The sequence below is a fragment of the Lepisosteus oculatus genome, chromosome 7 (assembly GCF_040954835.1).
Source record: "Lepisosteus oculatus isolate fLepOcu1 chromosome 7, fLepOcu1.hap2, whole genome shotgun sequence".
Classification (NCBI taxonomy): domain Eukaryota; kingdom Metazoa; phylum Chordata; class Actinopteri; order Semionotiformes; family Lepisosteidae; genus Lepisosteus; species Lepisosteus oculatus.
In genome coordinates, this window is record NC_090702.1 from 23079042 (window position 1) to 23093467 (window position 14426).

At 39.9% G+C, this 14426-nt stretch overlaps 1 protein-coding gene across 1 annotated transcript in view; it reads right to left on the minus strand.

The window, feature by feature from the left end:
• Positions 1–514: 514 nt before the first annotated feature.
• Positions 515–14426, minus strand: part of LOC102698488 (calcium-activated potassium channel subunit beta-4) — a 45811-nt gene continuing 31899 nt past the window's right edge. The window contains exons 3-4 of the mRNA XM_006633519.3: positions 8689–8816; positions 515–1391 (exon numbers count right to left, since the gene is read on the minus strand). Coding sequence (XP_006633582.1) covers positions 1223–1391; positions 8689–8816 — 297 coding nt within the window. The 3' untranslated portion in view covers positions 515–1222. The remainder of the gene's footprint in view (positions 1392–8688; positions 8817–14426) is intronic.

Sequence of the window (14426 nt, forward strand, 5' to 3'; positions counted from 1 at the left end):
GGAGACACCAATCACCCATGAAAGCATTGCTAAAACACTCTTAATTTGAACTTTTCCTTATACTGTTTGGCTACATGTACGTATTCAACTTTAAAAAGAACAAACAAATTTGCAATATGAATATTGCCTCTCTCCCCAACCAGTAACGCCTAGACTTTCACCTCTTCCAGCACACTGACTTGACAATACTGAATACGCACACTTCCAGGACAAACTCCATTGGGCCTGCCACCACACTTTAAACTGCAATGCCAGAGACAGAAGCCTCTCACACAACCAACCCCACTCACTACCAGTGGGTCTAGGGCTGCTTCCTCTCACAGCCAAGAACTTTATCCCTTTATCTACAGTACCACATTTTGATTACTGCACTACAGTACTGATTCTCCGTCCACTGAAACTGAGTGGTGTGGGTTCTTTTTTCCCTAGGCATTGAAATCAGAGACTAACAACCAATCAATCCATCATCATCACACCAGTGGGGAACTGTTGTTGACTGATCACACAGCAAACATAGTATTTCACTTTTTAATTACAACTACCTGTTGACAGAAGGAGGCCAAACGCAATTCGATAGCAAATAGAAGCTGTGCAACACAGACATGCCATCTTCTGAGGGCTGGTTTGTATGGGCCAACCTCTGTGAGAGGCAGACCTCAGCAGGAAATGTTTGACAGTGGCTACAAGTGCACTTAACCAGAACCTCAGTAATCCCTCATGACGGAGATCTAGAATCTGTTCAGACATGCAGGACAAGAGAGACATAAGAGAGGAACGTACACAGCACAGCAGCATATATTATTATTGTGTACAGTCTAAGCCAGTTTTTATACATAATGTAAATGTTACATAAAAGAACATTAAAAAATAAGCTTCAGTTTTTTCACATGACTTCCTCACGCTTGGTGCACTTCTATTAAACCGGCACAATTTGTCATTATGTTGAGACACATGAAACAATACAAAATAATAAAAACCATTAAGTGAAGCTGCAAGTCCCACAGACAGCGATCGGTGCAGCGGGGGGCCTGTCCCTGCCGTGACGTCCTTCTGCCACGCAGGAATGGGCCTTACAGAACGATCCTTTAGGATCTTGGATCTACGTGCGGGGTTTTCGAGAATGCTCCTCCTCTGCCGTCCAGTCAGTCCGCGCGGTGCGTGGCCCCCCTGGCCGAGACTGCCGGCTGTCACCCACATTCCTCTGCCCTCTGCCCTCCTCCCTCTAGGAGAATTTCCGCTTCTGGATGGCCTCCGCCCGCACCGCCAGGCTCCTAGCGCAGATAGTCAGGACCACGATCAGGATTCCCACCAGCAGAGTGACCAGTGGCCAGAGGACACAGTGCAGCAGGACGTTCTTATCTTGGGAGTGCTTTAACAGCACATCATCTGGCCTGGGAGAAGAGCATGAGAGGAACACAAGCTCTGAATGCATCACCACATGAAAATCTACCACAGTAGAGCTGCACAGCATTCTCAGAGAATGCCTTGCTTCCTTGGCTATAACCATCCTTTTATTAGCTTGTTACGGGTTTTCATAATGCACAATTATAGCATGTTTTATTGTATCTTTCCATGTGCAGAACAGTGTATCACAATACGTTTTTTTTAAGACCTTAGGACTATCACAAACATGCCTCATTGCATGTCTATTATTCATGCTATTAACAATAATAACCTGTCTCCTTAATACCCGGGAAACCACTATTTTGTCTGCTGAAGCACAAAGTGGTTATGCTATATATTCTTCATTCTGGAAGTGAGCAGACTAGAACAATTAAATATTGATTTTGCGACTATTAATCCAAATTCTTGGCGCAATTTCTGAGAAAGATCCTGGAGTGCTTTTCTTCATCTGGTTTACTTCCTGTCTAAAATACGTCCGTGTTAAAAATAACAACCGCCGTTCTGTTTCTTCACCAAAATCTTGGAATGGGTGACAGCGGCTCAATTACATTCCCACCATGCATCTCATTAACTCATTGAACCATTTTATTCATGCTTTAGACAGAGAGAGAGGCCTAGTTAAATTGGTTAATGATTTGCTGATTGCCTCTGACTCCAGGTCACTTAATACTCTTCTCCTTCTGAATTTCAGTGCAGAATTAAGATGCTGTCTATCCTAGCATTTTATGAGGAATATTGAGGAATCACTGGTACTTCAGTTTATTGGTTTCTCTCCTTAGGCTGCCCTTAGGCTAATTTGTAAATCTGATGTTAATAATAACAATAATTACTTGCATTCATATTCGTACTTTGCATTCCTGAGGATGTCAAAGTGCTTTAAATGTACAGTAGAAGAGGAATCATTGAAGAGCAAAACCCACCTGGATTACACACTATTCTATACTATTCAGTAGCGTGTTATGTACTGGAGGGAGAAATCCCTTCACCAGTTGAATTACGTTTGATCTTTAGGGAGGCTAGATTTTCTAGAATTAGATCTCAGGACATTCTACAAGCCTCTGTATGTTAGTTTTTACAAGTTTGTACAAGTTACCATCAATGCTATCCTAAACACACTCAGGATTTATTTACAGATCAAATCTTATAAGAATGCAGTTTTTTTGCATTTTACAGGTATCTCTCTGACACTAGGATATGGAAGCAAAAAGTAAGCACCTTACTAAAGGTAAACTGTCACAGTCTGAGATTATTCTCACATACCATATACCCAAGATCAGCTTCACAAAGTGGATGAGTTCAGTGTTGTTAAGAGAGCTGAAAGCTCTCGCTGTAATCTGTGTAATATTGCTCATTTAAGACCCTTGCTATGATAGTGAAATATTAACGTAACTTTATTTGACTACTGTAAAGCCTTGTTTAACTGCCTTGTCTTCTACAGTACATATTTGCATTACCACTTAACTCTTGTCGTCTTCCACCTGCACTCACTCTCTATGAAATTCAAATAAATGTTCAAGGTTCTGCGCTCACACATAAGGCACTGATTGGCCTACCTCTAGATCATCCTAAGGACTTATTGTATATTTACATTCCAGCTTTCAATTTGAGAAATCGTGATTTAAGCCATCTTACTCTGCTGCTGACTATGGGTGACAGAGCCTTTTCATTTACAGCATCTTATCTCTGTAACTCATTGCCCAAATCCATGAAAGACTATTACTGTCGCTTTTTTTTCCTCGTCTGAAGTCCTGTCATTCCACCAAATTTCTTAATTTAATTTTTCACTCGGCTTCACAAAGTCAATTACTCTGCCTTTTACCCACCTCCTTTTTGTTTCTGTTGTGTAATAAATTGCTATTGTATAGCACTTTTTTTAAAGTGAGTTTTTGAGGTTTTTTTAAAGGTGCTCTAAAAAATTGGATTCATTTTTCTAAATGAAGCTTAAACAGAACTTTGTGTGAGGAGTTTAAAACCTAATCTCTCCCACTTCTGTCTATGTACAAATATCAAGTTTTGTGCAAATGGCTCCCACATCTCTGTCCCAATCCTTCCAGCTCTCACTGGCTCATCCCTCATTACAGGAAGGAGTTCCGACAGCTCTATCCTTACAGTCAGGTTGTTGTTCTCCTTATCCAGGCAAATTCCTCCAATAACACTTGCTAATCAAATCACACACCTTCTCTGCATGACCCAACTAATGAACAACAAAGAACAATTGCAAGAAATGATTTAAGTACTCTATATTACATCACTCTGACTGTATAAAAGACTATGTTGATGCCTGATAGAGTCAATAGACTATTTAAATTGAAAGAAAAAAACCTCTGCATAGCAAATCTGCTCTTTAGCATTAGAACCAAACTATATTCAGTAAACAGTTCAAATCTAGGAGACTAATTATGTCACTCTCCTACATAAAAGGTGTGGATAACAGTTCTTGGAAGACACAATTTCAAGGAATAATGGAGATAGAAACAGTAGGTGGGTCACAGATATCCATTGAGGTCCCTCCACAAATAAGAATTATTGAAATTACTATATCAGGACATTATAGTAAATCTCAATAATAAAATGAACAAAGAACTAGAATCGGAAAAGTTGCAGTTGAAAGGCTTACTGTACTGTGATAAACTAATCTCACCATGCAGCACTAAATTAGTAACATGATTCAGCTAGCAAAGCAGCACAAAGGAGTCTAAAGTCATAGAGGACCAGAAGCAGTTTGCTGTATTTAAAAAGCCCAGCTCTGTAAGGGAGCTATTGCCCAAGTGCATGCTAAACTTTTTCAAACATCAATTTTAAATCAATACTTCGCTGAGCAAATATGTCTTGGAAATCAATGATACAACTTCTGTAACTTTTACCACATTTGTGAGTTCTCTTAACTTGCCAGTGAATCAGTACTGCTTGGCCTAAATCCTGTTCAGTAAGCAAGCATACTGCCACAGCTGGGTAAATATTTTAATTAGAGAATAAATAACATAGTCCTGGCTTGGTTCTATGGTGCAAATATAAGCCCTGGGGGACCTGTCCCTGCCAAATCCTCATCGAAAAGACCTCAGATCTCATACTTCAGAGAATAATTTAGAAAAAGTAGATCACATTGACTGGTCTGTTCTGGGGCCAAACTAAAACCTGTGCACATTTTCTGATTTATCTCCATATGCTGACCTTAAAATGCAATATCCTTTTCAGCCTGATAGCTAAAATGGAGACAGAATGTTTTCACTCATAATTACACAAGTTTTCTACATCACTAACATTGAAGATATCTTTTGAATAAAAAAAAAGGTTTGTTTGCTTTTCATGAAGATAATACCCATTCGTCACCACTCAATGGTACAATTTCTGATTTCAAAGTGAATCACACAGTGTTTGTTGATTATACATGTGTTCTGTAAAGTACTAGAGAAGAAAATCGCACAAATTCAATTTGTGTTAAATATAATCAAATGGAATTTAAACACCAAGGAGAGCTCTGATTTAGACAAAGCTTACAACTGAAAGAATAAGAAAAGTTCTATGTGAAGAAAGGCTCCTCAATTAACAGAAGCTCCAGGTCTATCAGTAGGCTAGATACCTAGACAAATCAGCAGTGAAAAGCTGAGAGCTCAGGGAGCTAAAAAAAAAACCCAGAAACCCAAACTGTGCAGGAATACACCCTAAACTGGGTAGCCCAATTGTGATCCATACTGTATGCTTCATTTTGTACAACTCTAAAGTCCTATATCTGTATGACTATGAAGTGACATCTGTATGACTGTGTGAAGTGATGGCCCTTCCAGGTATCATTCCTTTTAATTCCTCCCTGATGCTCTACCTTGAGATTAGCTGTCAAAGCAAGGATGATTTTCTAAACTCTAAGCCTATGAGCAGGATTTAGGTTGTGTCTCTTTACAGGGTCCTATTACTAGTGCTCTGGCTAAGTACTGTATCCTTTCTCGGGAGATAAAAGATACTTTCCCCCATGACAGTCAGCTGCAGAGTTGTACTGCCTAACTTACTGTACTGTACTGTACCTTCATATAAAGTAAATTCCTTGCAGACCAGTAGCTACCTCCTATCCAGCTGCCTACTGTGGCAATGAGGGATGATAAGGCAAATTTGAGATCACTGGATATGAATGTACTGGGTAGATGTTTGCCAAATTAATACTACAATCCTCAGGGAATCAGAAACTATGTGTCACTACAGGCTGCCTCCAGGACATCTCGTTTCCACGGTTACAAGTTGCTGTTGCCAAGGAGTTTTGGGAGCTTTCAATTCCCAATACATTCACAAAAATAAACACTGCTGACAGAACATATCTTTTCCGAGTTAAATGATACTTAATTCTTCCATCTAGTGGCCTACGCAATAATTAGCCTCACACACTGTTGATGAAGCAAGTCAGGTGTCTGAAACTATCGTCACCTCCACATCAGCAAGCGAGAATATGAAAAGGTGTCAATGAAACTGCCTTATTGCACGGCCTCCCGTGGACATTTTCAGTGCAATTATTTGATCTTTCAGTGGCTCTACAACCTTAATAAAGATAGGGTAACTCTTTAATCTAAAACTAAAGGCAAGATTAATCCAATCTTGGCTGGTACTGTACTGTATGTCTTTCTGAGGCTTTGACTTCCAATTGCTCATTGCAGCTGTCTTCACACTGTGGGTGTGATGAAAAAAGTGAGACTCCAGCACACCAGACTTTATAATAAACTTTCAGGGGAGAAGTGTGGCTGCGGAGGAAGTTATTTTAATTGGCAACATACAAAGTGTCTATTAATTCCAAATGTGTTAATGTACTTCCAAAACTATTTTTTCATTTAAACTGAGGAAAAGGGCATTTAAATTCACATTGTTTGTGTTTTCACTTCTCCTCTTTTCTGTTCTGTTTCTTGAAACAGTAACAGAATACAGTATTTCTTTAACTGCTACGACAAGCACTGGATGTGGACACTGGTGATTTCTTGATTTATTTATTGATATCAAAGCATCTGTCTTACCTTATCTGTAACTATTTCCAGCATGTGTCATTCTAAGAAAACTGATATATATATATATTAAATTATACACACCTAAAAAGTCCTACTCACAGAGTTATAAATTAGTTCCTGTGAATATTTTCTAATGAGACAATTGAAAATGGGAAATAAGATACCTCTTTTTTAAAATTACATCTGCTGTTCCTTACAAAAACAATTTTCTATGAGCTCAGTGATTGTTTTTTGGACAGGAGCATGTACAGTACCATCCTAACCAACGACAATGTCTTATATAATATTTCTTGTGTCACCGAGAGATAATGAACTGTAGGTGCATGAATTTTTGAAAGACCGTGAAAGCAACATAATCCAGTTTTCAACAAGACTTTATGTAAACATACATACAGTGGTGTGAAAAAGTGTTTGCCCCCTTCCGGATTTCTTATTTATTTGCATGTTTGTCACACTGAAATGTTTCAGATCATCAAACAAATTGAAATATTAGACAAAGATAACACAAGTAAACACAAAATGCAGTTTTTAAATGAAGGTTTTTATTATTAAAAAAAATCCAACCTACATGGCCCTGTGTGAAAACGTGATTGCCCCCTAAACCTAATAATTGGGCCACCCTTAGCAGCAACAACTGCAATCAAGCGTTTGCAATAACTGGCAATGAGTCTTTTACAGCGCTGTGGAGGAATTTTGGCCCACTCATCTTTGCAGAAATGTTGTAATTCAGCCACATTGGAGGGTTTTCGAGCCTTAACCGCTTTTTTAAGGTCATGCCACAACATCTCAATCGGATTCAGGTCATGACTTTGACTAGGCCACTCCAAAGTCTTCATTTTGTTTTTCTTAAGCCATTCAGAGTTGGACTTGCTGGTGTGTTTTGGATCATTGTCCTGCTGCAGAACCCAAGTGTGCTTCAGCTTGAGGTCACGAACATTATCCTTCAGGATTTTTTGGTAGACAGCAGAATTCATGGTTACATTTACCACAGCAAGTCTTCCAGGTCCTGAAGCAGCAAAACAGCCCCAGACCATCACACTACCACCACCATATTTTACTGTTGGTATGATGTTCCTTTTCTGAAATACTGTGTTACTTTTACGCCAGATGTAATGGGACACACACCTTCCGAAAAGTTCAACTTTTGTCTCGTCAGTTCACAGAGTATTTTCCCAAAAGTCTTGGGGATCATCAAGATGTTTTCTGGCAAAACTGAGACGAGCCTTTATGTTCTTTTTGCTCAGCAGTGGTTTTCGTCTTGGAACTCTGTCATGCAGGCCATTTTTGCCCAGTCTCTTTCTTATGGTGGAGTCATGAACACTGACCTTAACTGAGGCAAGTGAAGCCTGCAGTTCTTTGGATGTTGTTGTGGGGTTTTTTCTGACCTCTTGGATGAGTCGTCGCTGCGCTCTTGGGGTAATTTTGGTCAGCCGGCCACTCCTGGGAAGGTTCACACTGTTCCATGTTTTCGCCATTTTTGGATAACGGCTCTCACTGCGGTTCGCTGGAGTCCCAGAGCTTTACAAATGGCTTTATAACCCTTTCCAGACAAATTATCTCAATTACCCTGTTTCTCATTTGTTCCTGAATTTCATTGGATCGCAGCATGATGTCTAGCTTTTGAGGATCTTTTGGTCTACTTCACTTTGTCAGGCAGGTCCTATTTAAGTGATTTCTTGATTGAGAACAGGTGTGGCAGTAATCAGGCCTGGGTGTGGCTAGAGAAATTGAACTCAGCTTTCCAAAGATGTGATAAACCACAGTTGATTTATGTTTTAACGGGGGGGCAATCACTTTTTCAATCACAGGGCCATGTAGGTTTGGATTTTTTTTTCCCTTAATAATAAAAACCTTCATTTAAAAACTGCATTTTGTGTTTACTTGTGTTATCTTTGTCTAATACTTCAATTTGTTTGATGATCTGAAACATTTCAGTGTGACAAACATGCAAATAAATACGGAAGGGGGCAAACACTTTTTCACACCCCTGTATATTTGTAACAGACAACTCCCATAAAAGAATTAAAAACTTCTCGCTTGTACTGTAGCAGTTAAGGTCGAACAGAATATTATAGAGAGATATCATGGTCAACGTAATCTTTGTTTTTCCGAAATAAGGTATCCTGGAAATTTACAAAGGCCTCTCAAAAGACTGACCTAAAACTCCAATGATAAATTCTCACAAGTTTTTAATTACAGTATTTACATATCCATTTATGGCCTGTCCCGGTGTGGTAAATGAATGTCAGTCTGCCGGTGCCTTTTGACCTGTGTGTGAATACAATGTGAGGAGCTACTGTACCTTCTCTGTTGGTTAAAGAAGCAGGGAAAGGATTCAGAGCGTATCTGTTCTGTCCAGCGGTTTTGCCACATTAGAACTTCCTCAGAGTTTTTCTTGTTGTCTCTTTCACATGGAGGAATGTAAGAACACTGTTGAGATAAAAATCAGTGAGAACATTGAATGTCATATTAATCCAAACATGATTTTTTTTTTTAATGGACCTTTGATGGGCAGGTGATATTGTTACATTTAGCACATCCCTCATTTAACCCTCTGACTACCCCTGAAAGTCTTCAGTTCTCATTCTCCTTCAAAAAAATGACAAACCATAGTATACTTCTTAAGGGTATCTGACATTTCCAACCTGTAGGCAGCTGAACTTCAGAAAGTGACTGTGGATTCATCAGCGAAATCGCCCAGAAGAGATCTGTGATCCTTCAATGAGATAAGAAGAGCTATCTGGTTGTAAAATTCATTTGAAACACATGTTGTATGGTATGTTGTACTGTATATAATCTCCTGTTAGGAGCTAGCTTTGGAACACACTTAAAATCATTTGTAGTATAATTTTGAAATCAAATGTTTTCTTGAATGTTTCACACTTCTACTGAGTTTTAAAGAGTTTTGCAAGTTATATTACTTTATTTATTTGAAATACATGGTTTTCCATCTAAAACTGATAGCGACTCTCTTACAGTACTGTATATTGAGAATTACCCATGTAGTTGTCACCTGTTAAATGTCTAAGAAAGGCTTAACACAAAGATTCTAAGATCAATTCCATTATACTGTAAATATACCATTCCGGACTGGCAAATTGGTTTTGTTTGTTTTAGAAACTTTTATGACTTATTTCCTAGGGAAATAGTGAACATGACTTAACAAGACATAAAGATAATCGGCTAGTGAGAGTTTCACAGTTCTTTATACACCATCTGCTACTTTCTCCTTTCAATAATTAAACATGAGCCATGAAAGGATGTGTCCCCTAGTCCATAAGGAGAGATATTCCACCTGAGGAACATTGTTACCATGGAAATAAACAGATATTACTGCACTGAGAGGTGCTCCAAAGAGCACAGCACTGAGGATATTAATAGCTCAGACTGCTAATACCGCCTTGAGAGCAGGAGAATTTTATTTGTTTTCTTTCTAGATCCATGACAAAGAAAAGGCCTCAGGAAAAGAGTATAATTTTCTAATGAGGGTGGCTATTGTGTTTTTAATGATTGTGTAGTGTTGTAATTATATATCTGCCCTAAGCAAAGCCACTTGTTGCACTGGGCTTCTGTGTTACTGGGTAACTTTGGACTCACGAGACTTCAGTATTATATTTTAACAACATAATGTATTTTCGGTTATCAATAAACAATATGTATTGCATAATATGTACTAAAGAAATATATCCCTTATATCTGTAACAAATTCTCAAAGTCATTATCAGGATAAACTCGTTTTTGAAGCTGGTGCACTGACATTTTATGGAACTGACATAAGTACATTCATTATACTGGTTAATATTTGTCATCAATAGGGTTGATCAACTCCCACAGTTGTCTGAGTGTACTGTGAAAGTCCCAGGCTAGTACTGTGTGTGGCCACTGTTGGCTACATTACATATCTGTGATACAGATGACACCAAGGTTACAGATACTGTCTTGTGGGAATCTTTCCTATTTGTCTCCCAGATCTTGAACAAGCATGTACCTGTTCACTGAGCCCAGGAAGCCACACATGGTCCCATCTGATCCTACACATGTTCGATGGGGCTCAATTCTGGAAAGTCCAGGGTCCATTCTTCCCTCACAATTCAGATGTTGTTAGCTGAGTAGTGTGTGAATGTTTACTATGCTGCAATGTCTGTCAACACGAAACCTTATGACTCAACAGGACTCAAATTGACTGCGGTGAGAAAGTGTGTGTCTGTATGTGCCCTTTCGTGGACTGGCATCCCATTCAGGATGTACAGTACCCCACCTTGTGCCCTTTGCTTGCTTGGATGGGCTCTGGCTTCCCTGTGACCCTAAATTGGATGAAGTATTTAGAAAATGTATGGATGGAATTTACAGACATCAGGATGAAATACATCAATTTCTGCACCCATTTCTCATTCGCTTTCTTTAAGTCTTTCTGTCTTAACTTCAAAAACTGCCATACAGGAAATAACAATGATTATCTACAGTATTGTCTGTAATGCCTGTGCCACACACTCTACCTGACCAAAAACTGCAAATTCTTACAAGCACAAATGAAGCAGGTTATTGCATAAACTACCACAGAATATAAAAGAAGAGAAAAGCAACTGCAGTTATTCATAGATGTAAATATAATCTTATAGTGAGTCAGTGTCTATGTAGCAATACCTGACAAGTTACAAAGATCATAATTCAGTCTATCTGTCACAGACCAGGGATATGGAATTGTTTTGACAGACAGGCAGGTATATTGTAGTTTATTTTGAGGATGTAGACAGGATCCAAAATAAATTAGTTTAAAAGTGCAAAACAATGAAGTGGTTACGAGTATTGAATAAAATCCCACAAAGGATTTGATATTCCTGGGAAATCCCCTGCGTGCATACTAAAAGCAATTTTTTCCATCTAATTCTGTTTTGTTATAGAGAGTACAATGTCATTAATGATTAATGACACAGACAACGAAAAGTCTAACAGACTGAGGTCCTCATTTTCCCCATGTACGAATGGCCTGTTTATATGCTTGGAAAAACAAGGACGTCAATCTGTTGAACAGATTTCCGTTGCCTGTGACCTTAATCATTAGCACATGACTCGTGAGTCTTGACACATGCCACATTACCAGGGATCACCTCACCCGCATCTGTGAGCTGGGACTGGGACTGTGACCGTGACCAGGCAGCCTTGCTGACCGGTCCTAATGTTCTCTTTCTTCGTCATGTGAATCTGTCTTTTTGCACCAGAATCTCTCTGCACCAGCCAATGAGCATCAGGGGGCATTCTGTGAGGATTTACCGTACCATTTCTGTCCTCTGGAGGTAAAAGAGGAGATGGCTATGCCAGGTTTTTGCCATTTGCGAGGCAGTTGGTGGGCCTCAGATGGCAGTCTGGCATTCTTAAGCCCCCAGAGGAGCGGCTACAACTCAAACAGGAGTGAAAATAGCCCCAACAGTACATCTTTCAAAACAGAGTTAATTTATGCTTCCTTTGCTACAGCTCTGCTTTAAAGCTACTTTAGCGGAAGCAACATAAAAATCGCTTTCAAACAGGCCACATTCTGGAACAACTGGAAATTGGGTCACACATCATTTATTAAAATATCACCACATGGTCATTTCAAAGCTTAAAATACATATATTTTTTTTAATTAGCTATGTAGTACAGATACCAGTGGGTAGATCTGCCCTACAATTATGACACCAGTAGGAGAAACACATGCAACTCTTTTAAAACAGATCGGCATAACAATGGAGGTCGTAAACAGGTTCAAATATATAAACCAGGACCTGTTAAAACAAACCATGCTAGATGAATAAAGCAGAAAGTTACTTGGGACTTGGTCTGGGTAATTCTATTAACTTTTAAAACATCGTATTACAGAAAATAATGTAAGTAATAGTGGCAAAAGGTGGATACCCGCTTGGTAGTACTCCACTGTGTGACTTTTGTTCAGTATTAACAAAACGTATACAGTACATGCCTTACTTTATTGCATCTCCCTGTGACCCAGTGCGCTGATGGATCTAGGATGAATGGGTACGTCATCTGAGTCCCAGCCAGATGAGGAGTGGAGTTTGTAAAGGTTCCTGTTCGTCTGTTTCAACCTCATGTAATAAAGCTGGCGCGTCCCATGCTTTCATTCCTCATGCCAACAGCCCAAGCACTGTTTGTCCTTACAGCCTGCGGTACAACGGGTTTTGTTATACTGGGTTCATAAATGGGAAAGAAAGAGTAACAAACTGGCCTGAGTGGGTAAGAGAAGACACTGGCACACCAGTAACCTCCTAACACCCACCACCAGTCACTGGGCTCCCTTCTCGGCAGGTAACAAGCTGTGGCCTATACCAGTCAAGGGAGAAATGGCCAGCACTGATAACAAAGATCAGTGTAGGCTATCAGTGAGGCAGCAGCCCAAGGAGAAGAGCCATCAGAAGACAGGAATGAAAAGCATCACTGTTGGAGCACAGGAGGAAGGCTGGAGGTCCAGGCCAACACCACAACCATGTGTGGCATGCTGTTAGGCAACCTGGCTGGCCCTTTCCCTAGATGAGGATCACTAGCTCTGTGCCCAGCTTGTGTAACTTCAGCAATGAAGATCATGAAAGAAGACTCTCCTGTTAGGCCTTTTACTTTACCGAATAACAGACAAGGAGACCCATAGACATGTAAAGGATTATAATTGGTCACGAGTGCCACTGAACCCTCTTTCTCGCAGTGGCAGTGCCTGTAGCAGGGCAGGGGACATGAATAAGGGCACCATTCAGGATGTTCGACTGGAGGAGGAGCTGAAAGTTGGTAGCATTATGTTTCTCAGGTACATTCTGGATCGAATTACAGCTGACACCCCATTTGAAGTGAAATGAGTTTGTACAAGAAAACAGGTAAAAGTTTACTCCATGCTGAAGGGTTAAAAGAAGAGACTGTTTCGGCTGGGAGACACAGCTGAAATGTTGTGTCTCTTTTCTTTTCCTTTCAGAATCAAATAAACCATTACCTGTTCCCCTGTAGCCTACGCACGCTGATGCAACTACCTTCTTGAATGTATACAAACCAAAAGAGACAGAAAAACTGAACACCAAACTGAAGAATGTGACATGAGATATGGTCATGAAAAACAAATATTGGACAATATATTCTGCAATATTACCTATGCCATACTACCTTTAATATTTCTCAGCCTTCATTTGTACAAACGTACCACAACACTTTTCCACTCCGCTCTTTGACAGCATCATGAACGCTCCTTCAGGATCTCTTTTAGTCATATTTTAAAAACACTCACTGTGCAACATGTGCTACACCTTACAGTGCCCTGTTGTGGGGTTCAGAGGCTAGTTATCGTAATAAAATACACCAAGAGAAAAAACACCACAGAGCAGAACTCCATTTATTTTCTCTACTTTATCTCTGTTTTTAGAGTTAGCGGCTCCTGCTTCACGCCTACAGCTTTGCTCTAACAAAAGGAAGGCCAGTCCTCCGTGGGCACGATAACCAGTTTAAATAAAGGTAGAAAATGAATGAAGAATGAGATACAGCTCTGCCGGCATCTCCAAGAGACAGCAACAGAGAGATAGTCACACCCTCTGAGCGAGAGTTCACAGGATTGCTCTTAGAAAAAAATGGAATGGACTTACTTCACAACCGAGCTACACAACTCAAGAGACCAGGATGCAAATAATGTTGTCTGAAGTCGCATCTGCCTCTGTCCTCTTAAAGAATAGCACATCTGGTGTGATAATAAATAATTAATAATAATTGCTTACACTTATATAGCGCTTTTCTGGACACTCCACTCAAAGCGCTTTACAGGTAATGGGGACTCCCCTCCACCACCACCAATGTGCAGCATCCACCTGGATGATGCGACGGCAGCCATAGTGCGCCAGAACGCTCACCACACATCAGGTATCAGTGGGGAGGAGAGCAGAGTAATGAAGCCAATTCATAGATTGGTGATCCATATTAGTACCTTACATGCAATAATGCTGTACTCACTGCCAAATTCTATTTGCTTCAAATGTATTTTAACGAATGATGAAAGAACACACATAGAACACAAGGGTA